This window comes from Biomphalaria glabrata, chromosome 5 (assembly GCF_947242115.1).
Source record: "Biomphalaria glabrata chromosome 5, xgBioGlab47.1, whole genome shotgun sequence".
NCBI classification, from domain to species: domain Eukaryota; kingdom Metazoa; phylum Mollusca; class Gastropoda; family Planorbidae; genus Biomphalaria; species Biomphalaria glabrata.
In genome coordinates, this window is record NC_074715.1 from 27767817 (window position 1) to 27795467 (window position 27651).

Below are 27651 nucleotides of genomic sequence, written 5' to 3' on the forward strand. Positions count from 1 at the left end.
TTAGAATCAATAGCAGATGCCACTAACATTGAATAAGGTCCAAATGAATCAAAGAATATAACCTACAAGGATTCTATTTGGATGGAGAGGGTGGGAGGAGAGAAGAGCTAAAAGAGTTCACAACACTCAGTTTCTTGTCCTGGTCTTTCTGCTTAGTCAGTCAAAGGTAGAGAGATTCTCTTCTTGTTTACTGTTGGGAAAATAAAACAGCATTTTACTGTGGAGAAAATATGGTCAGGATTAGCTCAGAATTTCATTTTCAAATCCTGTCATTACAAAGTCTTTGGTTCAATTTTTTCCCTTTTTTTTTTTAAACCTATGACCTAATAAAGTAATATCCCCTTCCCTGGGGCAAAGATGTTTTTCTGCCTTTGAACATGAGAAATGATTTTAAGCTTTGTCTGTTTTCATGTTGAAGTAGCCTTTGTCCACAATCTTTATTCCAAGATGGTCAAACCTCTAAGTTTATTAATGGTATTTTAACTGAAACTGTATCTCTCTCTTTTTTTTTTTTGTTAGTGCCATGCGTATCTTGTTGACCAAGTTACCTAGACCCTGGATTGTTGATGAGAAGAAAGATGATGGCTACACAGCGCTTCACTTAGCATCTCTCAATAACCATGTGGAAGTGGCAGAGCTGCTGGTGCAGCAGGTATGTTATGTAACACTCTGGGGTCTTGAAGAGTTGATACTCTTTTATCACATCATAAATCACTCCTGTAGGGTGCACACAGAAAACAAAAGGTATTAAATGGACCTTACAAGAGTGGTTTTTTCTTGTAGTCATTACCTATTCTTTATTACAAACAATTTGAAAGAAGTTAGAAAAATTCATTTTTAGACATGTTCTAGTACTACTATGTAAAAAAAAAAAGAGTTAAGTACCCCTTACAGATCTTGCAATCAATGAGACAATCTTTTTCTGTGGCTCATGATTAACTAGTTTGTCTTGTGGCCAGCACATTGACCAACTGCCTTTACTTTTCCCCAACTAATGTCAGGTACACATTAGAGTTGAGTCACACTAAAAATCCCAAAATTCCAAATCCCAGTCTTGTCTGGGATTGGAACCTGAGACTCCTGGTTGACAAGCCCAGCACTTGACCACTCATCCACCATGTACTAAAATGTGCTTCATCTTATTTCAAGTGTACTAAGTATAGTAGTATTATTGAAAGCCACAGTGACTCAAACATTTTGGTTTCAGGGTTTACGCTATTATTGATATCTTTCTTTTCAAACGAATGGATTAATGTAACCTTATAGCTTGTCTCTCAGCAATCTCTCCAGCAATTATTGTTGTCATTGCCAGTTGGGCTCTAACTTTATCAGTTCATGCTTTTTTCTTTCAGGGTAAAGCAAACATGGACATTCAGAATGTTAACCTCCAGACACCTTTACATTTGGCTGTAGAGAGACAGCACACACAGATTGTCAGAGTAAGTCTTACTTGAGTTGTACACTAAGGCTCTTATTATTAACAGTGAGACAATTCATTAGAAAATGTTTACTAATTAAATGTTTACAAATGTTGTGAAGCCAGTACATTTAGAGACAAATACTAATGTAATTCCCATTGTTCTCTAAAAATTACTTTATTGTTTTATTGTTTCCACTCTCAGCTTCAATGAAAACTTTTTACCAATGAACATGTCTTGATAATAATATGGCTTGTCTTCGAATCCGAGATTAATGAGGGATCCAGTATTTCCTGTAGCTATGCAGCCCCAGCTGCAACCTACATATTTTGCCACACCCACCACTGACATAACCATTGTTGTTGGTAGTTGATTTAGATTTTCTTTTCGCTGTCTACCTCTGTCTTCAGCAGTGGATTTGCTTTCCATCGAAAAATGTGTATTCCATGGCCTTTGTAGGGGATCACCAACTGTCTCTTTCTGAGGCTGCATACAACCAGGTGCTCTCTTCTATGTCGGCTAAGGCAAGTTGGCACCTAAGCTGGTCTTTAAAGTGCACCTCCGTTACGTCAACCACCTTTTAGCTCACCAAAAAGACTGCTTTTGGCATACATTCGTCCCCCACACAGGATACGTGCCCTGCCCAGCTTAACTGTTGGTCCATAAGAAGTCTCTCTATATTGTCCATAACGGCGTTCGCAGGGACATTGCTGTTTGTTTGTTTATTACTATAAATCCATAGAAAAATAGGTATAACTAAAAATATTATTCAGGGTTGAGCCTTAGTAAATCTTTTTTTTTTTTTTTTTTAAACAATGCTTATGTTACTTACAGGTTGGGTCTGAAATTCACTTTAAATTAAACTAAACACACCCAACGCTTTTTTTAAGTTTCTACTTTTTAGTGTGTTTTAATATAAATGTTGCTTTTTACTTTTTATTATTTTATTATTCCAAATCTACCGTACATGAAAAATGTTCATTGATTGTGTCCCTTGTCTTTAAAACGCTTTAGAATTATGTCCCATTATTTCTGGTTCTCAAATCTTGTATAATCTTTCGATAATAATTTAATTTTACAGCTTGATTGTAAATAAACTTTTTGTCTCTCCAGCTGTTGGTCCGAGAAGGTTGTAATCTGAATGTCCCAGACAAAGATGGTGATACACCTCTTCATGAAGCTTTAAGACATCATACACTGTCACAGTTAAGACAACTCCAAGACATGCAAGATGTTGGCAAAGTAAATGTTTGTTTTTAAAATGAACAAGCTTGCTTCATTTGTCTTTGATCAGATTGGGTTATAAGATTATTTGATTGATGCAGACAAGTTAACATTTTTTTTGTCAAGTACATTGTTATGTTGTTGTTTTTTTTCTATCATAACAGTACAATCTCATTATCATTTTATGTAATATTGTTATTTGTTTCATTGCTAAAGCATTGGTTTGTCCTTCTTTTGTATCGGGCTGTTAGACTAACATTGTTATTTTAAAAGCCTTTTATAGGGTCTATTTCACTCTAATCAATATGGATTGCCTTGTTAAATGAAGTTTTGCTTAAGATACAATTCTGTTAGTAAAGTAAAACATAATGGGCTGTGGAAGCCTAGTGGTAAAACTCTTAGCTTCCAAACTGATGGTTGAAGACTCTTTATTTTGAACTTTTGAATTTCCACCTGTTAATGGGTACCTGACATTTGTTGGGAAAGTAGGTGAGCTGGCCAAATGGCACTCTCATTAACCTATAGATGGCATATTCTGAAAGGAATACATTTACTTATTTTTTAAAATGACTATGTAATTTGTCCTTCCTGACAGATGTCTCCAAAGTTTGATCTGATGCAATCCTCTCGACATTATCCCAGTCAATGCTAAGACCTAACATTTTTGTTTTCTATTACTGCAGCTGCTGATGGGACTAGGTACACCAGGTGCTGATAAAAAGTCTAGTGCTTCTATTGCATGCTTTCTGGCAGCTAATGGAGCTGACCTTAACTTAAAAAACAAGAAAGGACAAACACCTTTGGATCTCTGTCCTGATCCCAATCTTTGCAAGACTTTAGCCAAATGTCATAAAGAACGTAACAGGTTGGTTCTAAAGTGATCATAGAATTATCCTAGTAAAGTAAATACAAAAGTAGTTCATGTCATAATCACAAAATATATTTAGCAAGGAAGTTTCATCTGAAAAACGAAACCACTTTAGAAAGATATAACAATAATATGTCAAAGAAGAAAAGATATTGCAACATGGCATATGTACATTGTCAATTTTATAGTCACCTAAATCAGCATTTTCCCCTTTACCACAATCTTTTATTTTAATATGTTTTAATTTCCAGTTGTAACTATAAAAGTATTGTTACAAAACTAGTAAAAAAGGAACTCAGTTATAATGAGTAAAGGCTTAATAAAAAAAAAGAAGATTATAAGAAAGTCTTGTATAACAAATATAACAAACGTTAGCAAAAGTTGTAATCCTTTCTTTGGTGAAATACAGAGATCTTAATTTGGTACATTAACTATGTCAGACTTGATTGTATTTGATGTCCATAATTTTGTTAAATCAGTGGCATAGCTAGGAATTAGCCATCATTTGGGGGCCTGAGGGGCTTGACCTCTTTAGGAGCCCCTGCATTTTGACATTCAACATCATGACATGAGATAAAGGCGTAATATTAAATATTTAGGTAAAAAAAAAATTTCAAACACTCATTTGGGGGCCCCCTCAAGTGGTGGCCTGGGGGATTTTCGAATCCCCCCCCCCCCATAGCTATGCCACTGTGTTAATTTAATATATTTCTTTGATTATAACTTATTTTAGTTAACTATGCATTTTTACCTGACTTTATTTTGTATACCTAAATGGTAATGTGACATTGGTAACCCAACAAATGTGTTCACAGTCCTGGTTTGACTGCCCCCAATGCTGCCATTATCCGCAATGACCAAGAGAGTCTGGAGGAGTGTATGGTCTGCTCTGACCAGAAGAGGGACACACTGTTTGGCCCCTGTGGACATATCTGTACCTGTTCTCTGTGTTCACCTCGGGTCAAGAAGTGTCTTATGTGCAAAGACCCTGTTCAGTCCAGAACAAAGGTTAGTAGAAGAACGCTTTGTTCAGATCTATTTTGGAAAGATGTGTTTGTTTTTTTGTGTCCTTTGTAGCCTAACTGAATTATCCTTTTTTTTTTAAACAATTGTAAGGCAGTCTCTTAACTTTTCTTCTCTAAAGACTTTTTATAAATTAGTGCTTTCAAATGACTTTTCTACACCCACATTTGTGAACAGGACATTTTGCTAAATATCTTTTAAAATACGTAGAATTTAATTATATTGAGTATTTTAAAAAATAATATCATGCAATTATGCAACTTCTGCTTTAGGACAAAATGCATCTAAGACAATTTTTTTTTAACATTTGAATGGAAGAACTGCTTTTTTTTTTTTTTTGCACTTAACTGGTCTAGGCAGTCTGAACATGATAAATTAATGCTCTAATCTGTGTTGTTGGAATATCTCACTCAAACAACTTTAAAGAAGATGTGTGCTTTGAATGCATATTTCAGAATTTTAGTCTGTAAAAAAAGAGTGAGAAAAATTTTTAAAGTCCAAAAATTTTATGAAAATTCCCATCACTGCATTTTATCAGTACAACAACAACATGATCAGATAGTCGACAATAGATGCCCTAATCCACTACTTGTGCTGGTCTCTTTGTTAACAAAAGATCTAGGTTGTTTAAATCTTGCTGGTATTTTAACTTTTAAACTTGAAAATAGTCAGTAAACATTCTATTTCTATAAGATTCCAATGTTGAATAGTTGTTTTTTCTACTGTTTATTGTTAAGTCTTGTTGATTTATTACAAAGCTTATATCAACTCACTCTGTCTGTCAGTAGCTACTGGAGAGCAATAAGAAGCTTAGTAGACTACTTAGTCTAAAAAACAAAGTGTGGAACCTTTCAAAAATGGGACTGGGAGAAAGGGTGGTTTGCGCCAGCAAACTAGATTTCAGGGTGTAAGGGTGGATGAAATAGACAGCAACTTCTAGATAAAAGTAAATTTATGATTTTTACTAAGCTTATATCAACTTTCTCTGTCTGTCTGGTACAGAGTTTGTACACGTAAATTTCTCCCACACCCAATCTCAGATCAAGCTAAAATTTCGCACAAGAATTTCTTTTATCTGACAAAACAAGAATTTTTAAAAATTAACCAATTAACTATTGGTAATTAATTATTTTGTTTGCTAACTTGAAGAAGGGAAAACAAATTGACTAGACTGATAAGGGGAAATATGTTGAATTAGTCCCCTACTTTGTAGAGAGAAATGTTTGAAATTAACAATAAATAACTCAATAACCTTCTACTTTCATAAGCACTTCCCAGGTATTGTGACTGTATTAGGCTTGAGGAGGCTTTAGACCTTGTTCGAATTCAGGTCTTTCACCATTTTAAAATAATTTTTTTATTTTTATTAATGTATGTAAAAAGCGATCTCCCAGATACCCCTTTCTTTCTTTCTTGTTGTTGTTTTTTTTTAAATTATTTTTTATGATTTTCTTGTTGTTTATTGTATTGTTTATTCCAATTAAACTCTGGACGGTTCTTCCACTATAAAACATAATGCATTAGTATGTTTCAAATGAAAGAAGACATTTGTGGGAGGTAGGGGCAAGGATATATATATATTCCAATCTGAAGGAACATTCAAAACATAAAACAAACAGATCAAGTGAATAAGACTTTCTTGATGTCTATTATAAAGTCAACATGTTGGGAAAGATTGGGACTTTTAGAGCCTAACTTTACTGGCAGTGAAACTTTGAAAAGTGTCAAGTAAGTCCTAAGTAGTCTTTCAAATCTATGTGCTTACCACATGTCTATCCACCTAGCATTAAAGTCTTTATTTCAATTCATAGAAATGTATGTCTTTCAGTGTGTTTTCTAATATATGTAATCTGCACACATTGCAATCTTAATCCTACTGTGTGTTGAAGTAATTTTTTTTTTTTAACTTCACAGATTGAAGAATGTGTTGTGTGTTCAGATAAGAAGGCCACAGTCCTTTTTAAACCTTGCGGTCATATGTGTGCTTGTGATGGTGAGTTAGCCTTTTATTAAATTCTGATAATAACATGTTATGTTTTTTTTCTTTTTTTTTTTTTTGCACACATTTTTTTTTATTGAGAAGAAAACTTTCTAAGAAGCTTTTTTTATTTAATAATTCATTACATTTTCAAACATTTGATCATCCCAAGAAGAACTATGGTTTTGAGTTACACAAACTTGTAGGTGGCCTCTACTTGAAACTCACACAGAAACTCATAACATAATAACATCTAAAAAAAATTGAGCTGGAATGACTTTTATGAGGCTATTGTTAGAATTAACAATCATTGTAGATGAAAAATAATAATGAGGATCCTTGTGGACTTCTTTTGTAATGTATTTCGAGTTATACTTTTTTTTTAGATGTTATACTTCTTCTAGCCAGCTTTTTGCTGCTGAGCTGTAAGCTCTTTTGCAGTCTGTGCCAAGGAAAAATAGTGTGCTGTTTTTAAGCTGTTCAGCACTGTCACACAGAGTGTTGACTATGTTGGGCTGTAGTGGTAATAGGGTCAGCATAAGGTGAATTAAAATGGGCCATTCAAAGAGGATATGAAATAATATGATTTACAGTTTCATAAGGCTGGGCGCAGAGTGGGTGGATATGTGGGATTTATTCTGTTAAGGAGATCATTTTAAAGGTGTTTGTCCACTTCTTAGTTGGAAGATTGTAGATTGCTCTTTGTCAGGGAAGAAATTTATACTGTCCAGTTTGTTTAGCATGATCATTTCTTTGCACATAGCTCTGTCTGTGTTTCCTTATACCCATTGGTTGAGCCACTCCTGTTTGTGATTGCTGGCTAACATTGACTTAAAGAGTTAGGTAGTTAGTTGGTCCTTCTTGTTATATTCCAAGGAAAATGTTGTACAGCTATTGAATAATACAAGCTGTCTCTTTGTTTTACAAATAATGTACACAAATGTCAATACTAACATTTCTTTTGAAAGCTAAAGAATTTACTTTTTGGAAGAATACAAGTAACAGTCATAAAATATGCTTACTCGATGTTTAGAGTACACTTTTAGAGAACTATAAATAGTCTTTAGTCTTAACTTCCTTATTTTCTGACAGTGCTTTAAAAAAATAAATGAAATGTAAGTGCATAAAATGTACAGAATTCATTTTAAAAGCATAAAAGACCAAGAGTAGCCTTTGACTTACTTGAAGCACTATGAAGGCACTGATGTTTTGGTTGTGGTTGTTTTACCTAATGCAACACACATACATTATAGAAGCTTTTCCTTTCTATTTACAATTGAAGAAACCAATATACTTGGTATTAATATTTTCTTGAATTTAATACATATATATATATATTTATTTATTTATTTATTTTTAGGCTGTGCTAACTTAATGAAAAAGTGTGTTCAGTGTCGAGCTTCTATAGAAAAAACAATCCCATTCATTGTTTGCTGTGGTGGAAGTCGTAAGTTTTTTAGCATGTTTACTTTTTTATGTGAGAAATGTATCTGTACGTCTGTACGACTTTGAAAAAAGTTAATGACTAACTTTATTTACTAAATTACATTTTTATTACAGTGGCTTGTCTGTTTTATAACATAGAAAATAGTAACTTTAAAAAAACAACTTTTGCACTTATTAATATGAACTTGAATACTTTGTTTCAGCTCCTCCAGAGCCCCAAAAACCTGGCATAATGAACAATGGATCAAGAGATGTCAGCAGAGACATACAGAAACTTCAACAACAACTGCAAGATATTAAAGACCAGGTAAATGAACTTCTCATGGTTTTAGTACAAAATAGACATGTTATGAATGACTGAACTACAAGAACTGAGAGCAAAGTGGATAGGAATTACTAGTATGTTAATGGAATTTTCAACAACAGACACAGTCTCTGTCATGGACACAGTCTCTGCCATCGATACAGTGAGATACAGAAAGTTATTAGCAACAATCTGAGAAAGCTCTATTAGTATTTTCCATTCTTAGCGTCTGTGAACTTAGAAAGGCTGGATTACATCTTCATATAATATGGGAATTTGTATAAGTGCCGATGTTTCCATCTACCAAACAAAGGCCTTTTCAAGAAATGTTCAAAGAAAAATCAGTGACAGAATTTTGGAGTCAAGTTAAATAAGAGCATAATGCTAAAGCTCTACAACTCTTCACTATGCGACAAGACCTTTTCTTCCATAACAAGAATAAAAATAAAACCAAAAAACAGTCTGATGTCTTGTCAGCACACTTTCTCCACAGATCTAGGACCTGATAGCAAGAAGCAAAAACACATTTTGTATAAACACAGCAGTAAGACTTGCTAGACCTTACAACAATAGGAATGAATATGAGCAAAGTGAAACTGTAGCACTTATAACTTTTCAGCCATTTAGAATTAAAACACCTCATGTTGTTGTTTTTTTATTTTAATTGCTTTCACACCTTCATTATATTGGTTATAATGACTTTTTTTGTTCAAAAGAACATGGGTAAAATTAATGGTTCTTTGATAATGGTACTTCAATTTACTGATCCTCATTTAGTGGTAGGCTACTTTTTAACAAAAAAGGTTGTAGTGTTGAGATATACCTCACTTCTAGGAACAGATGTTGTACAAAGAGACTTTGTCAGGAAACATACTGGCATTTATTTCATAAAACTAACCTAACATTTACATTTATTGTTCTTGATTTATCAACTTATTTAAAAATAAAAAATTAATTTCTTGCTAAATGACAGATTGTTTTTCTTATTGATTCTTTCTTCTGATTCTAATGATTTGTCTTTATTAAAGCTCATTTTTCTTGTTAAGAAACAAACATAATCCTTGCTATTATTTGATAACCTCTTTTGTACATTTTGCCTAGACTTGCTGTCCTGTTTGTATGGACAGACTCAAGAACATGATTTTCCTTTGTGGACATGGAGCATGCCAACTATGTGGTGATCGACTCAACGAATGCCCGATTTGTCGTAAATCTGTGGAGAAAAGAATTTTACTTTATTAGAGGCAGTGGATCTCAAACCAGAGTGTATTCACTAAGGTTGCAGTCTACGTGGAACTCATTGTCTGCATTCAACTGCATGTTTTCATTTTTTTTTATTTCGGCCAGTACATAATTTGTTCATGTCATTCTAAAGTAAATCATTTTCTGAAAGAAAGTGTTCATTTTCAAACAAATTTTTTTTAATTGTTAGCTGATGTCATTTTTTTCAGACTTTGAATCCATACAAATTATTTTGTCAGATTTGTGTGTGTGTGTGTATATATATATATTAATTGTAATCATCAATGTGTGGCATGAGTAGCATAAATTGCTTAGCTGTAAAACTAAAGGTCTGAATTTTTAGCATGAGATATAACTTGTAATGTGTTTTTTGAGTGCCTAGAGGTAGTGTAGTCATGCTATAAAAGTTTGGAAGAGTGTAATGCAAAATCAAATAGTATTGTGTTGTTATTTTTTTAAATTAATGACTAATTTTAGTTCTGATAATCTTTGCATGTGTGATGAGTTGAATGACACATCAACTATTGGCTTTAATATAATCACCCAGTGACATTTAGTTTGAGTGCATTCTAAACATTGAAGTACCTGCATATTTCTTGCACAGTTATTTCCTACATATATAGGCTACATTCAAGACTTATATAGTTTTGAAGTTGTTGAAACCTTTTTATTGTAAATATTTGAAATAAGAACAAAATGGCTCTAAACATCATCTATTTAACTGACTATTTGTCAGGTCATCATCCAAGAAACACTGCACAGATTAGAAGTTATAGCAATATATTCGTTTAGTCAATATTTATTCTGTAATATCGAACAGTTTGTCTTTTGTTTTCTCCTCTTCAGTTTCTCTATAATAGTGTGTACCAAAATAGCTATTCCACTATTAGTGAGTTCTTAGTCCAAACAGTGAACAATTGATTCTTTGTTATCCACAATGTTGTCTGTCCTATCTTTAGTCTCATCAAAAGAACATTTTATACTGTTCAGTCTGTTGCATGACTTTATATTAAATCAGACAACTTCAGTCACATGATTGAAAGAAAAATTGTTTTAATCAGTCTTAAAAGTCAAACAAATTTAGTCAGTAGGACTTAATTTATGACACTTTTGTCTATCACCTCTTTGCAACTTGTTTTTTTATACTAGTTTGTGACATGTTTGCCTCATCCACAAGAGACAAATATTTCTGCATGTACAGTTTGATTTGTTGTATTTTGTTTCAAGATATTTACTTGAAATTATTCTACTGCTTGTAATTTAGAAACTGGCTAGGTTATAATACACGTAGATGCCTCCTTTTGTATTTGTATGTAATAAATATGTTATAAAAACAATATAATTCATAAAAAGATTTAATGGAATCAAGTGAAGAAACAGTATTTTCTTTTAACTTATTTTGTCTGTAATTTTTATGAACTCAACTAATTATTTATAAAAACATTCTTTGCACTTTGAAAGAAAAAGGCTTAGCTGCTGGTGTTCTATTCAAAATAAAAGTTTTTTTTTGTTAAAGTTTAAACAACTTTTTAACTGTTTGATGTGATCCGGTCGAACTTGCTTGGTGCTATAATATGGTCTCATTGTAGTCTTGTATAACTGTAGTACTATATATGAACCATTTATTAGAGTCAATCTAGTTTGTATTAATTTGCTGATATACTAATGCTTGAGAGACTAATTTTTTTTTTTCTTCAAGAAAACATATTTTATTTTGTTCACTGCCAAAGACTTACTCAATTTTACTTGATCTTATCAAGGCAGTTTGAACTCGTTTAAATACAACCACAATGCACATTGATTCTTATTGTTTATGTCATGTGAAAGTTAATGTAGATTTAGTGCATTAATTTCAATGTGGGTCAGAGCACCAATGTCATGCCTATGTTTTTGTGTATGTTTAATATCTAAGGAAACAAATAATGTTTTTTTTTTTTTTTTTTTCTGAAATTGTTAAAAAAACAACAACTGAGATTGTATTTGGCTAAGTATTTAGGAAGCAATTGTGAATTTTTTCTTTCTTTCAAGTATTTGAATGAGTTTTGATACAACCTCAACAACTTGCTCAGAAATCTCACCAAATTTGTGAATCATTTTCTTCATACAGTTTTCAAATGTCATGTATATTCTATTTAATTGATATAGTTGAGAATAATTAATAATTTTTTTTGTCCTGATGTGAATTTTGTGCTTAATTTTTCATGGTTTGTGTTTGACTTCTATTGATGCCATGATGTTTTTGCCTAAGTGCATCCTATGCTTGTTTCACAAGGTTCTGTTAGAATGTACATTAGTTTTGTGTCATAACACTTTCTATGACTCTATTTTGTGTGTTATAGAAGAAACAATATTATTTTATTGAGATTTTTCTTTGATAAAAGTTTGTGTTTGATAGCCAACAACTACATGATGAATTGTTTTGTTGTTTTATATGTACTTGTATATTGTTACAAGTAATAGCATTGCAGGTGGGCCTAGTCTAGGAGACCACAATGAGTTGATGTCCTGTAAGGGAATGACTTTGGATATTACTGTGTAGTATTCAACAGCTATTATAATTTTTCACATTGGTATTTGCTTTTCATATTTCTACTTCATTTTTTTTTTATTGATATCATACATCATGATGGTTTGACTAAGATCTTTATATTTGTAAAATGTCCACAGATTGTCTTTTCTTTTTTCCATTGAATTGTTTATTTTTAAACTGTTTATTTAATAAATGTTTTGCTGGCTGTGACATTACTTGTAATGAAGTCACTTCAATAAATAGTAATATATCTCACTTGACTGATTTTGATTTGTCTTTAGAAATATGAGGTAGGCAATTCTTCTATCCTGCCTGCTTTGTCCTAATAATTGACATTTTCTTAATGCCATGTTTTCATCAAATAAATGGAATACTTTTGATCTTCTACAGTTCTTTCTGAAAACATACAGCTTGTAAACCAATACAGGCTCCCCTATTACATAGTTGCAAATGTATCTTTTATTTTGTACTGAACAACATATTCAATTGAAGAGGTTTTTATTTGTGGGTTTGTTTTTTTAATTTAGCAAAATTAATAATAAGGCTTGTTTTTGAGTTGAAAGTTTAAGGTTGAGTGCAGTATTTCATTTGATAAATGACTGCTTAGTTAGTTCAAAAGGTTGAAATACTGCATGACAGGAAAAAGCTGCTTTTCTCACTCTCCCTGCCTTTTGTCTGCTATTTGGACTTTTTTATACAGAGAGAGAAAAAAAAAAGCTTTGAGGCAATCATTTCTTGAACATTGTAACAAACTAAAGATATTTGAATCTGTTTCTCCATGTTTTTTAAACTTATGCTTTTTTTTTTATTTAATATCTCTATGACATCAGCTTTATATTTAAGTCAATCATGTATAAAGAGTTCTCTATCTCATCAATAAATATAAAAACAATTGGTTCCTGTTGATTGGACCACATCAGGTTGGGATGACTTTGGTTTTAGTAACATACCTGATGTTAGTAGAGGGAATGTGCTATACATCAAAAATGTCAATCTTTTTGGGGGGTCTTGGGGGGATATAAATTTGAAGTCACATAAAGAATCATCAATTCAATAGAACAAATTGTTTTGGTTCTGTATTGTGGTCAAATTATTTTGGGTCTGTATTGTGGTCGGCATTTTTGAGGGGCCATCACATCATGGGCAGGATATAGAGCATCACTGCTTTATGTTATAAACAATACTGAAATGTCATTATTAATGGCTTCTGTTTTGTGGTGCACACTTTTATCAAACATAGAGATTACAACTACTTTAAGCTCACAAATTTTATACATGGAAAAGTAAGTAGTCAAATCCTTTGAAACAATCTTCATAATACCTAGGGTGCAAAACATAATACATTGCTAAAAATATGTCAATGTTAGAAGACTTATCCAGTATGTTAGGCATTGTATTGATAACCAACAAAATAATAACAAATATCTGATGCATCTATGGGACTGCCTTCATTTCCCTTTTTTTATTAAATAGTGCAAAGTTTATCAGTATTTCCTTATATTCTGTGTTATCTCTGGCACCATCTCATAACAAGCATTATCTTTTTCTTGGTCTTCTGATGCTGGGAGCAACATTTGCATTATTGCAATCTTCATATTTGGGGTGGCATTAAAGCTGAAGTGGAAGAATAAAAAAGTGTACAATTCTTTCTCCTTGAAATTCCATATTTCCATCAGGAAGTAGTTTTTTATACTTTAGTGTTCTATGGTCCATTGAAAATAAATTAGAGCTATAAAGTTATATAGTGAACATTTTGCCTTATGTAATTCAATTTGTTTTGTTTCTGTATAATTAGAGGAAATAATGGCTTGGTCCTATTGACTGTTGGTTTAATTAAGCTGGATTTATTAATGGTGTGCAGAGTGATAAGACAGCTTTAATTTACTTCCAAAGGTTTACTTGTGTCTTTGATAGGATTGACTTTCTTAATTGCATTTTTAAAGTGACATTTTGGTAACAAATGGAATATACAAAAAAAAAATTTATTCTATAGAGAAACTGACGCCTTTTTTTTTCATAGGCTTGTATGTTGAAAATGCATTTGTGCTTTTATTCCTTTCTGAAAAATATTCTTTTTAGTCTTGCAAATTAGAGTGAATGTATTAGGGGAGACAACTTCACTTGCATGCTTACAGTTTCCAATAATTCAGTTTCACTTCTCATACTTCAATGCCATCCACTCAGTTGTTCAAGCAAAGCAGTTTAGTACTGTAGAATTCACTTTCTCTATCTCAAGCAAAGTTTAAATTGGACATAAATGTACTTACAAAGAAAGTTATCATTTGAAAACTGTGACTATCAAGAAAGAATAATCCTTATGAAAATAGTTCTGGAAGCAAATAGTTATATTTTAAATATCTTGTTCTGTCCAAACAAAATGGTTATATTTACATTTCTGTGTGCAGGTTTATTGGAACACAAGTTAAATATTTGTGTAAACGCTAGCATTTTTTTTTTCATTTTATTCTCTACTAATTAAGTACATAAGAGAATAAAACCTACTCACATGGGAAGAAAAAAACGAAAAGTGTTATAACTTTTTACTGTACCATTTCACGATGGAGAAACAAATGACAGCTCTGATTAATATCTTGTTTTTTTAATATTTAAATTTTGGTTGTTTTATTGAGACCATAAACTGAACTTAAGATTATTTTTTTTATTGTACAACTTATTTACTTCAAAGGGTCAAGTGTTATTCATATATATTATCTGGAAATTTTTAGTTAGTTCCATTAAAATTGTAATTTTTTTTTGAAGGCCTAGTTTGAAATTCTACAGTTGGAGGGATGAATATTTAGTCATGTGCTGGACACACAAAACCCTCATTGAAATTCTAATGTTTTAATTAAAGTCAGATTGATATTTATATGGTCTAGATAATGATTGAGAAATAAAAGTCATGAAATCTGTGTACTTGTCTGTGATCCCTTTGGTTTGTGCATGTTGTGTGTTAGTTTGGTTTGAAATATTCAGCTACAGCTTGATGGCTTATTAATAGATCTAAAATGTGTTTTTTTTTTCTTTGCTTACTTATATCTTGCTAAGTTTATTGATTCATCGTGTGCATTGGTGTAAAAATGATCTGTTAACAAATGAATTACTTTAAGTCTCACCAAAATCAAAATTAGTTCTGGTACTAAATTTTAATGTTACAACAAAATAAATGATGCTGTTTCATTTGTCATTTCTTCTTCACTTGGACTTGCATTGATGACCTAATGGACAGTCTGATCAGTTAATAGTAAAGTTTATTTTCATCCTCTCATAAACAGACTGTTGCAAATAGATTACATCTTGTCTGCTTTATTTTGACCCCAAGCTCTACAAGTTTTGTATGTGGCCCCCCTAAGTTATTTTTGTTAAGTGTTTTGCTTACAAATAATGAATTTCTATTCTTTGAAACATGGCATCTTTAATAAAGTTTGTGTTTTGTCATTACAGTTTCTTTTCTTATTTTAGCACTATATGGTCAATTTGTTTTTTAAAAAAGCCCAGAAGATGTGCTTTTTTCAATAAAATCTATTCAATATTTCATACAAGTACAAATATTTACATATATTTTGTAAACACATGAGCATATGGATTTGTTTCTAATTGTACAATGATATCACAAGAATATTGAAATCTAAGCTTTCCAAATGTACACATAATAAATAAAACAAATAATACTAATATGTACACTCATTAAAATATGTCCAACTAGCGAACATGATGGAATGTGATCAGTAAAAGAGTACAAATACACTTCATGCATTTACATTCAGACCCTAACCATCATTCTAATCAAATATATTTCATAATATCAATCTACAAGTAAATTTCCTGTTGCTATAATGAATGCTCTGTTTACTGGCTGTATAACCAGGAAGCCACTGGAAGGTTTTTGTTTATCAAAGTATCCTAATGTTAAATCTTTTTAACATACATACGCAATACAAAAAAAAACTTTTCAAAAAACTATTAACAAAAAACAGTCTGGATTTTGTCTACCCTTTTTTTTTTTTTGCAATACAAGAAAAAATGTTTCGTATCCCAAAAGCTATTAACAAAACAGTCTGGACTTTGTCTGCCATTATTATTATGCAGCCTTTTTCTTTACATAATAGGCATGTATATTTTGAAAACATTTAAGAAAGAACTCAAAATAGAAATTCATACATTCAAGGAAGACACTTTTGTATTGAACAAATACAACACATTGGTGTGACATCTGCAGATATACACAATGCTGTTCAATTAAGTGCATGCACTAATATCAAATTGAATTAAAATTTATGTGCAGTGTAGTATACCAACCAAAGTAAAAATAAAATGACTAGATTTGTTTACATCTTAAATCTTTCCAAACAAAACACAACGCTGGGAATAAAATTTCCATTTATGTTAATTAACAAATCTAAAAAGTTAATTGAGTGCATTGCCATCTTGTAAATATTTACGCCCAGAACCACCAGGCAAAAGTAGATCTTCCTCTCCATTGAAATTATCTGAATCTTTCTGTGAATTCTCGACCATATTCTTCTTTTGAGCTTCTAGCTTGTCACGTCTGCTAATGTTTAAGATTCCACCCTGAGAAACACAGTGATACAGTTTTAAAGATTAAAAGACATTTTGTCAAAACCTTTTAAAACCTCTTATCAAGGTAAAATTGTAAAAAGAATAAGACTAACATTAGATAAATGCTTTTAACATCAGTTAAAAAAACTAGATCTACTTACTCGACGTTTATCCACAACATTTAAGAAAAAAGTAGCAACAATACAGCAAATAGTGTTTCCTAAAAGAAATATCATTACAAATTTCCAGCGGTGTAACTTTGTCTCAGAGTCAGTACTGAAACAATGGAAAAAAGTGTTAGTAACTTGGCATTAGTACAAATATTTTTCTACAACTAAACAACTAAAATCTTTACTACAGCCAATGAATGTAGTCAGTACCCAAGTCCTTATAAATCTAGTCTCATTGTCATTTTATGTCTTGAGAGATCTTTTCTCTTTCCTGCTTCCTCATGAGATGAAAGAGGCTTATCTAGTAGATCACTACATTTCTTATGAAGTCTAAATGAAACTGGATGGTCACTGCTAATCTTCAAGTTTGACACTTTGACTTCTATTACAATAAAATGTGGTGTTATAGATTAGCTTCCAATGCAGTACAAGGAAGTTACCAGCTGTTTTTGAAACTTTTATACGAGGAAAGCTCAAGTCTAACAGAAGGAGAAAATACATTAAGCTAATCTTTTTTAGTGGATATCAGATGTGTACAGATCTTTTGATTTTTTTTAAATAAATATTTTTCAAATGAAAGTGCTGACTGAGCATAGAAAAATGGAGTGTTTATAAAGATTTGTTTATTCTAAAGATAAATAAAATATAAACATTTGTCGAAACTAGATACACTGTTCCATGTGTTTTTGTTTTTTATGTGAATTGTAATCATATTTTTTGTTTAAAAACAAAGTTTAAGAATGATTTTCTTTAGATTTTATCTTTGCTTTGGACTTACAGTACCACTGGAAATAGGAGTGTAAGCTAAATTTATCTAGTTGGCCACTACTAATCTGGCCAAGTTCAGGTCAACTCTAAACTTACTGGTCTTCCTGTCCAAGTATCTGTCCTACAACAACATTAGAGATGCCTATACCAATCATCTGTATGCTGGTGGTCAGTCCCATAGCTGTGCCAAGTGTCGACTGGGACACCACTAAAGGAATGCTGGGCCACATGCTGGCCTTCAGAAAGACAGACATATTTATGGGAAAAAAATTAAAACCCAAAAATGAAAAATTAAAACTGCAAAGCTTTGTAGTAGACTGAAATTAAAAAAAAAAAAAAAAATTAAAAGTACTTTGTCTACCAAACTAATATCTTATTTATAGAACTTGAATCTTAGAAAGAACATTAACAATTAATTATATCTCTTACAGATTTCAATTCAAGATTTAAGATAGTTTCTTTGTACAAAAAAAAAACTCCCAAATGTAGCTAACATTTTGAATAACAAATTGGTATGACTAACTGAACAGGTACAGAAATTAAGTGAACTTTTCTATGGACATCTTGGTATCAAAGGGATCTCTTTACTTTACACTAATGTATGTTTAGAGTTAGTTTAATATAGTTGACTAAACATTAAAAAAACAAGGTTACAAAAGACAGTTTGTGTGGAAACACAAACTCAAAATCGGCCCCCGAAATGGTCCACCCAGGCAGGCTTCAATATTTTCAGAAAGAACATCCAAATGAAATTATTTCAAAAACAAATGAGAGATAAGAATGGAGAAAGAAGGTTAACAGATCTTGTGTAGTGTCCCAACGTTCCCGCGGATCAAAGAATAGGTGAAAGTGAATGTAAATTTAGATGTGAAACTGGCCTAACTAGTTCCCCTTTTAGACCTTGTGGCAGATGATGTAAAGTTCATCTGTTTTTGTGGCCTACGGTTAACAAGGGTGTCATGTAGCCAGCACAACGACCAACCGCCTTTACTTTTCCTCAACTAATGTCAGGTACCCATTAGAGCTGAGTGGACTCAGAGGCTCCCAAAGATTCCAAAGTTGAAAATCCCAGTCTTCACCAGGATTTGAACCCTGGACCCCCGGTTCGGAAGCCAAGCGCTTAATACCGTTCAGCCACCGCGACTCCCCTGGCCTAACTGATGTCTTATAATTGATCTAATTGTTTTGAAAAGATTTAAAAAAAAAAAAAAAAAAACCTGCAATTAAAAAAAAGTTCAGGAAAATGAAGTTTACAAAATTAGGTCTAACTTATAATGCATACTAATTAGCTTTTTCTCTTTAAAAAAAACTGCTTGCATAATTGATTTTAAAAATTAGATTTTTCGCTTTCAGAAAAAAAAAAGTAGCCGTTGCATCAGAACTTTAAATGGTCTAAAATATTGTGATGTTGGATTTTCAATATCTTTTCTAGTTTACGAGATCTAAACGGGACGGACGGACAGACGGTCAGATGGACACACATTTCGCACAAAACTAATAGCGTCTTTTCCCCTTTCGGGGGCGCTAAAAAACACTTACAGCGGCAAATGAGTATGTGATACCTAACCATAGTGTGCACACTAATGGATGAACATAGCTAAATGCCAGAAGCCCAAAGACGGGAATAGTTAGGACAGCCGTCGCCATGGCAATGTAGCCTCTCTTGCCAAATACATCCTGTTGATGATGGTCATAAAATTAATTATTTCACACAATGGTCATGGATGCTCTAAAAATTATTTTTTTTAAGGATTTTAATAAATTAAACCATACTTTCATTTTGCATCTCATTAAGAAATGAAAGATAAATAAACTGTTGACCACAAAATTAATTCTTTAAAATTTATACAATTTTAGATCTAATTTACATAATCCCTAATAGCTGAAAAAGTTCAAAGTGTTATCATTGTGTTGCTGTTGTTTTTCACTCAAAAAAATATTTATTTCATAATAAGAACCTTTTTCTATTATAGAAAATGGTTAGAAAATATTTTTCTTTCTAATGACTTACTATGATTCCTCCAAGGAAAGGAGAAAAAACCATTGATACATCATAGATTGCTCCAGCTATGTAAGATGATGGCTTTTTGTCAAACCCATATTTGGTTGTAATGAACTTACTAGTGTAAAAGAAAATGTTCCCAAAGTATTACTAATTATCTATTTGTGTTACATATTGTAGAAAAAAAAAGATTTTTAAAAATTCTAGACATACATATAAAAAAAAAAAAAAAGCTACATAAAACTGCTATCCTACCTGGCATCAGCAACAAATGGAAATACTCCATTGTAGAAGAACATGATAGACAGAACTACAAGCCAAAATGGAAGACAGAAACGAGTAATGTCTGACAATTTCTGTGAAGAAATTTACATTTTAAAACTTTGAATAAAATTGAAATAAAATTCATGTTAAGCACGTAAAGATAAACAAATGCAATGGCTTCAATAAGAGAAAATGTATTTGCCATTACAAAAGAATTACATTTAACTTTATTTACATTTTCCCTTTGAATAAAATACAAGATCAATCAACATACTAATTTCTTGGATTCTGATTTCAAAGTTCCATCATCTCCTAGTTGTTGGACACCAACTTTATCCAAAATACTGAGAATAATGGCAGAAATAAAACCCAGAGCACACAGCATGGCACCTGTTAGTAAAACAAGTTTTTAAAAAAATGAAATATTTAAATAGTCTATAAAACTATCTTTAATAAAATGGCTAAGTATTGTCAATTCTGGTATGAGACTTTTCAAAGTACTAAATTCCTTTTTTAAAAAAAAATAATTATAGGACAAGGTTTGTATATTTCCATGATATAAAAGTCTATTGTTTTTAGAGATTTTTTTCTACATGTTAAGTCCCAATTTAATTTTTTAGTTTGTAACTTAAGCCAGCAATATTTTTTTTTCAACCGATTTTTTTTAGATTTCTCAAAAAAAAAAAAAAATGAATGTTAACCTATGCTGCTTACCTCCCCACAATGTCCAGATTAAACCATACTTTTCCTCAAACTGTTGTGTCAAGAAAAAATTAAGCACACTTCCAAGTCTGGAAAATGCTAAAGTTATTCCAAAAGCCATAGCTAACTCTTTGTCTCTAAACCAGTAGGCTGTGACTCGACTCTGCACAACTGAAAAACAGTAGTGGCACAGCTATCTAATTTGACATTTAAACTCAAGTCCTCACAAATAGTATCTTAAAAACTATCAATTGCTTTCTAGAATGACAGGTCTAGTAAGAAAATACAATAAAATAAAAAAAATTGAAAGTTTTTGAAAGTTTTATACATAAGCATCATCTATATTTATGTATTTGTATTTTAAGGTTGAATATGTAAAGGCTTAAATGGAAAAACATGGAAAGCATAGGTGTAGTTCCAGTGTTTATTATATAAACTATTACTAGATTAATGAAAAAAAATATTTTGGATTTGAACTGTTATTTCCTTACTATTCCAATGAGAATAAAATTTGATAGGTACTTATTGTTTTGTGTTAGGTATACAGGTGTGTGTTCAAATAACTTTTGAATCATAGCCTCCTTTGTTTTAGTTTCCTTTTCTCAATAATTATAAAAGCCTCAATTTATACATTTATTTCTATTTATTAAAATGTGGACATAATATGTTATTGAACTTGTGTACTTACTGGTGAGAGAACCATTTCCAGACCCAAAGAGCAAACGACCAAACAGCATTATTGGCAAAAGATATGAAGTACCTTTAAGGAATGCACCAGCAGCGAAGGTTGATGATCCCAGAAGGCAAAGTGTAGAAAATAGAAATACACCAACTGAGAATAAACAAACAGATAAGAACAATTGGAATTTATATAGATTTAGAATGACCGAGCAAACATTGGATAATTAAGATTAATCTGGTGTATATCAATTAAGTATCATAGAGTATGTCATGTGTTTAAAACAAGAAACTCAGATTTACATGAAAAAGAAGTAGCTTGTATTTATGGAGGCTTTATATTTCCTGAAAAAAGTCAAAGGACTTGATAATAACTAGATCTAGAACATGGTTTTAGAAGGATATAGCTGCAGAAATAGAAAAAAAAAATGTTTAATGCCTTCTATAATTTAAATGTCAGTCTCTGAAATGTAAATTTTTTGTTTATATTATCAAGAGTTGGGGTAGGGGGACTTTGGACATTAGGAATTAGCCTAATCTAGGTCACTATACTAGAATCTAGATCTATTTAATTCACAGTGCACAGAGGTAATATGATAAAGATATCAATTATAAATATAGTTTTAAAAAACAACTGGGCATTACAAAATTTAGTAAAAACAATCTCTCAGCACTACACAATTAATACATTGAGTTAAAATTGTTTTTAGAATCACCTCTATTGCCAAGTTTGTCAATTAGAAATCCAGCAGCAATGACAACTACAGCATTTCTGAAAGCCAATCAATAAAAAATGTAAGATATATAACTTAGCACATTTGGCAAAGATAAATATTACAAAAAATCTAATTTGTATGACTCTTTAACATCATTTTTAAATCAATGAAAGCAGCTTTAGTGCATTTATGGTTGAAGTTTATTCATTACTAAATATGGCTTTAAAAGGTTATTTAAAATGTAAAATATAATTCAAAAGCATTGTAGCTTAAAGCATTATCCTTTGTCAAAATTAATTTATAATTCATTATAAATGATGGCCAACTTTTTAGCATCAAATAGTGGACACAGAGCACAAGCAGTCTAATAACCAAACATAAAATAAAAAGCTCTAGAACTGTTACTTACGTCCAAGCATATATAGCATAAAGCAAGTTGTAATCAGCATCAGACATACCAAGACAGTCTGTACAATTGTTGCACGATATCTCAGAGCTGTTAGAGCCTGAACTATTACTATTAGTACAGTTATTCACCTAAGAAGATACCATAAAGAATTTATTAATGTGGAAGGATATGCATTTTTTTTTTAATCCAATGCTGATGTAAAGTGTGCCTCAATTAAACCAAACTTGTACAACCAAAATTTTGTAAGTTTAACAGTATTTTTGAGTCAAAATTTTGCAAAAACTTAAGATTTTTTTAAATTCCGTATTCTTGGTCTCAGACTGGCTTTGACTGTGTTTATGACTGATACACTCACAGAAGCTTCTACAAGTCTCAATGTCATAAAAGCACATTTTCAAAGGATCTTACAATAAAATCACAATTAAAAGTCCTAACACCTTCAAACTTCCTCCATCCTGATATAGATACCAAGAAATGCCACGTTTAGGAAAGCAATCAAAATACTTCATTTTTTAAACTATGAAAATTATTTTTGGAAGTTCCCATGTTTAAATCAAAAATGATTTCACAATGACTGAAATTTGTCTTTACATTTCAAAGTTTGCACATTTATATTTCACAAAAAATGACAGTGGAAAAATATACAGCTAGCTCTTACTTCAGTGAAGACATCTTGTAAGACACTTGGCATATCAAAACAAAAATATGAGCCAAATGTCAGCATACAATTGAAAAAAAGAACAAGGAACCGATATCCTCCTATGGAAAAGAAAAGAAATAGTTTTATTCTGTAATATTGATTTACAATATTTTGGTATTCTATTTAGGCATCAATATTATTTTCCATACCTAATAGTTCTAAACCACAAAATAAATTATTATAATATTCTATTTTATTTTTACAAGGCATATATCTTAATCTTTGTTAAAATAAGGGTAATCAACAAGTTTATCAACATTGTTGTATAGAAAACTAGAAAATAATAAATGTATGCAGATAGTGTTTTTGTGTATATAGTAAACTAGGTTGTAATTAATGAACAGTAAAAAAGCAGCAATCCATAAAATTCTGAACAATAACACTCTAACCTACAAAAATACAAAAACACAACTTAATAATTGAACTTTTAAAAAATTAGAAAGACGCCAAAATTAAGGAACATTTCTTATTCCATATGCTAGGCCTAAAAATGCATGCATAAGCTTCTTCTTCCTAGTGCCATTAGAGCGTGAAATGGGTTGCCTGAATCAGCCTGGAAAACCAATGAATTAGGCTAAAGTTTTAATTGATACCCACAACTGCACAACTAGAATCTAGATCTAGATTAATTAGTTAACAAATCATGGTATGGACGTTAACAGTTAATTCAAAAGTGGCGACAAGAGCCTAGTGACAGTCATAAAATTTACTAGATCCAGAATAGATCTATATAATATAATAATACATGATAATGTCATGATTATTTCAATATCTGATACTATGACTCATGACATGAATGATGAGTGATGGAGAGTAACCACCAGACTGTCAACAGTCAACACTGAGAGTGAGACTGTGACTGCCTTAGTCGTAACTCTTAGTCAGTGTCTAGGCTCTAACTCTAGTGACCTGTCCTAGTCAATGCAAGTCAGTCTAAAAGTCTAGTCACTAGTGACACTACTAAGTACAGTAGTAGTGACTAGGTCACTGGTCACTAGACTAGACTTAGAAGACTTAGACTGACTAGTCACTGACTAGTCTAGTGCCTCTAGCCTCTAGGCCCCTTTAGATGAGTAGATCTAGTTACACTAGTACTCAACTAGATGATCTAGTAGTATTGTAGTGTAATGCCGAGAGCGTAGATAACTAGATAATTAAGAGGTCTAGTAATTAGTAATAGTAGTATCGACAAATCATTAAATTGGTGAGGGTAATTTACTTACTATCTGTGGCTCTTAACAACGCCATTTTTGTCTTAGAATTACCACATGACCACTGGTCATGTGACTAATTCAAACCTGACCTATGTAACTTTTAGCGCTAGATCTAGATTTGGATAAGGGATGCCCATGTACAGGCAGAAGCAACTTTATAATAGATCTATGTTGCTGAAATGGAAGGAATCAGAAACGCTCTAGAACACATAAGTAGCATTGGGGAAATGAACGGCGGCAACGGCCAACGTAATCCTCTTTACTTTCCTGTCTACGATCTTTCGAGAGGTTAGAGTTAGAGACGCGGCTTACCCCACCGGAAAAGGCAATGACGTGCGTTGAGCGTCTAGAAAGCAAAATCAAGGTGTAGGCTTTTTTTTTTATGATGCGATGGGTTACATTGCATTGTGGAATTAAAAGAAACGAAAGGGACGACAGTTTGGTGAAGCTAGGAACACTTCTTGGCCCACAAGAGGAGCCGCAAACCTACAAGAGTGCAAAAGCAAGGATTTATTAATGTGAATTTGTTCACTCATATGACTAAAGCCTCCACAAGGGTACTAATTCAACTGATACCAACAATTCTGTGAAGTACGATTTTTTCCCTTGTTCGACACCAAAGAGAATAATTAATTACCAATTTTTAATTAATTAATTTGTTATTATATATTATTATTATTGATTCTTGTTTTGTCAGGTAGACCTATAAGAAATAATTGTGCAAAATTTAAACTTGATCTGAGATTGATTGTGAGAAAAATAACGTGTACAAACTTTTGACCAGACAGACAGAGTGAGTTGATAAAAGCTTTATTATAAGACTAAGACTGCTTTATTGATCCTTACGGAAATTTGTTGTGATTACAAGGACTCGTTTCTCATAAGCCTTTTTTAAAATCAATGATATCATGGGAAATTTTTTTTTTTAAATATTTATATAACAACCTGAATCCGTAGTTATAAAATACTGTAAACTTAGCTTAACTCTATGAGTACCCCTAACTACCAAGTTCAGCACGTGACCATCTCATGCTGTTCAGAGTTCAGGTTGATTCCGGTGATACCGCTTTTAGAGATTATATAGTGATTTTTTAGAGTAAGATTTTAAAAAAAAATAAGCCTACATTTTGATAAAGACTTGCAAATAACATACGCATTTTTTTTTTATAAGTATCGTATTCAACCATGATTTAACCATGGAACTATAATTTATGATTTAACTATGTTACACAATGGGCTTTGTTGCGCTTATGCGTTTCATTTCTTTGGTTTAAAACTAGGATTAGAAATTTGGCCGGAAGTACCTTTTTCCTTATATATCTTTTGCATTTTTCAGTTCTCATTTTAAATTAAACTGACATTATTAGGCTATAAATTTAAGCCTACCTGATAGAAAAAAAAATTCTGCACAGAAATACGGGTAGTTGGGATCAAACCCGACAGAGGCTATAGACCGTCTATATGGACATTTTGTAGTACCGGTACTCTTTAGGCCAATTTTAAACTACGTATATGCCTGGTCGTGCAGTTTGCGCTCTGAACTGTCATCTCGATGGTTCCGGTTTTGAACCCTGCCGTCCTGCTGGACGATGTGAGCTGCGTCCTGTTGGACCATGTGAGCTGCCGTCCTGCTTGACCATGTGAGCTGCCGTCCTGCTTGACCATGTGAGCTGCCGTCCTGCTGGACCATGTGAGCTATGATATAATCAGGTTTCATTTTGAAGGAACGCCCGAAACATGTTAATCAAACTAACAAACAAGCAAAATATTAAAAAATACTTTAAAAAAAAATATATCTTATTTTGAGTAAAGGGAAAAACACAATTGAATCACTGGCATATCTATCAATATGACAATGTTTATCTCCCCTTTTTCAATAAAAAAAATTAATTAATTACAAGTAATAGATTGGTTAACTTTTTGATTGATTCGTGTGTTGTCATAGACAATGAATAATTGGGCAAACATTTCAACTTGATCCAAAAATGGGAAGTGGGAGAAAAAACATTCAAAGTTTCCAAACAGACAGACTGTAGCTTAGTAGAAATGATGCAAGCATAGTCTTCACAAATTTAGACACTATTATTTTAAAGAGGGTGAACTCTAGCCTGTTGTTAGTGGAATAAAAACTCTGCATGCAAAGAAGGGCTTGCAATTGAATGTTACATTCTTTTATTTAGTAGAGTATTTCAGGGAAGTTTATTGCCATATTACGATTGGCTAATCGTATACTGTTTTCCCACATGCAGATGCAAAGGTAATAAACAGTGCTTCCTGGAAACACTTTAAGAAAGCTTGACCTTTCTTGGAATTCAAAAAGGAAAGAAAAACGTATCTAACCTCAAACTGAATTGTAGGCCTAATACGCACACAAGCTTGATCGGGATTTATTTCCATAGGCCTATATAAAAAGTACCTCCGATCAGTTCAAACGAAAAGGAAATTTTATATCTTAAACATCTACATTTACAGGCGCTTTTATTCTATTGATAAAAAAATGCAAGAGTGGGCTATTTCTTCTGAAATGTTTAAAATTTAACAACATAAAGTATCATTTTATTTTTTTAGTATATCGAATTTCATAAAGTTGGACAATGATTTTGTATAAGAAATAGTCAATTTATATCATATAAGACGCAACGAACCGTCGGACAAATAGGCTATATAGACCTATCCATAAAAGGTCTAGTCTAACCTATAGCCTAAATTTATTGGACTCCAGTAGTGAATACAGGAGCACTACAACCTTCCCTAATAGTTCAAAAAAAAGCTCTAAATTAGTGGCTGCCTCACCTATAAACCGTTTTTTTTCTGGGAAATAGAAAACTTAACATCTCCCTACATGAACTTTTAGTTCTAAAAAGCTCGAGAGTGAGAGAGATAATTTTCATAGACGTGTTTTATTATGACCCACAAATCCTTAAAACCAAGGGCTGACACATCAAGAAAAATGAATTCCCATTTATTTTCTCGGAAAAGGATATCACTAACTGCAAGCATTCGCAGAGAATACAAAAGTGGCATATTAACATGTCCGGCTGTAACATGATGTATCGCTAGAAACTTGTAGGCCTACGTTCAAACGATCAGTCTTATTATTACTCTGAGAAGTTAGCGTCGTCAAATGTAAATTAACTAGTCTAGATCGATCTATATAAACATATCTATTATTTATTGAAGTTAAATTTTATCTTGTAGGGAGTCGCCACCCGGAAATCTTGAGAAACACTACCTTAATGTGTTTTATTTCAATCAAGAAAAATACTCAGCGTTGAGTTGCTTCATTTTGTCCTAGTGGTGTGTTGGATAAATTTGTAGGCACCTCAGAATCCGCGTATGTCAGATGATTGTGGAGACAATGCACATCTCTCCCAAATACAATCCTGATCATCATTATCAATGTTTACGGAACGTTGAAAAGGTTCACCGTCAATG

General features: G+C 32.0%; 2 protein-coding genes across 3 annotated transcripts in view; one reads left to right on the forward strand and one right to left on the reverse strand.

Moving 5' to 3' along the window:
- The window catches only part of LOC106069766 (E3 ubiquitin-protein ligase MIB1-like), a 130718-nt gene extending 115247 nt beyond the window's left edge, over nt 1-15471 (forward strand). The window contains exons 14-22 of the mRNA XM_056029447.1: nt 520-652; nt 1353-1439; nt 2532-2660; nt 3326-3507; nt 4326-4518; nt 6448-6526; nt 7872-7958; nt 8161-8264; nt 9363-15471. Of these exons, the coding sequence (XP_055885422.1) occupies nt 520-652; nt 1353-1439; nt 2532-2660; nt 3326-3507; nt 4326-4518; nt 6448-6526; nt 7872-7958; nt 8161-8264; nt 9363-9503 (1135 nt within the window). The 3' untranslated portion in view covers nt 9504-15471. The remainder of the gene's footprint in view (nt 1-519; nt 653-1352; nt 1440-2531; nt 2661-3325; nt 3508-4325; nt 4519-6447; nt 6527-7871; nt 7959-8160; nt 8265-9362) is intronic.
- Nucleotides 15472-16010: 539 nt separating this feature from the next.
- Nucleotides 16011-27162, reverse strand: LOC106069765 (major facilitator superfamily domain-containing protein 1-like). 2 transcript variants are annotated; one of them, XM_013229502.2, is made up of 13 exons: nt 27010-27162; nt 22961-23061; nt 22303-22430; nt 21894-21949; nt 21188-21331; nt 20512-20670; nt 20072-20187; nt 19789-19889; nt 19543-19651; nt 19071-19208; nt 17628-17767; nt 16755-16869; nt 16011-16605 (listed from the first exon to the last, which is right to left on the reverse strand). In XM_013229502.2, the coding sequence occupies exons 2-13, from the start codon at nt 23024-23026 to the stop codon at nt 16441-16443; spliced, it is 1437 nt and encodes a 478-aa protein (XP_013084956.2). In that variant the 5' UTR covers nt 23027-23061; nt 27010-27162; the 3' UTR covers nt 16011-16440. The 2 variants fall into 2 exon arrangements, with proteins under 2 accessions (XP_013084956.2, XP_013084955.2); XM_013229501.2 differs by lacking the exon at nt 27010-27162 and adding an exon at nt 24226-24587.
- Between the last annotated feature and the right edge of the window lie 489 nt (nt 27163-27651).

Coding starts and splice junctions, on each gene's coding strand:
- LOC106069765 (XM_013229501.2), bottom strand. CDS start 24,250: ATGGCGTTGTTAAGAGCCACAGATA. Junction 17,768..19,070: donor TCACATACTCATTTGCCGCT/GTAAGTGTTTTT, acceptor GTCTTTCTGAAG/GCCAGCATGTGGCCCAGCAT. Junction 16,870..17,627: donor ATACTTGGACAGGAAGACCA/GTAAGTTTAGAG, acceptor CCATTGTTTCAG/TACTGACTCTGAGACAAAGT.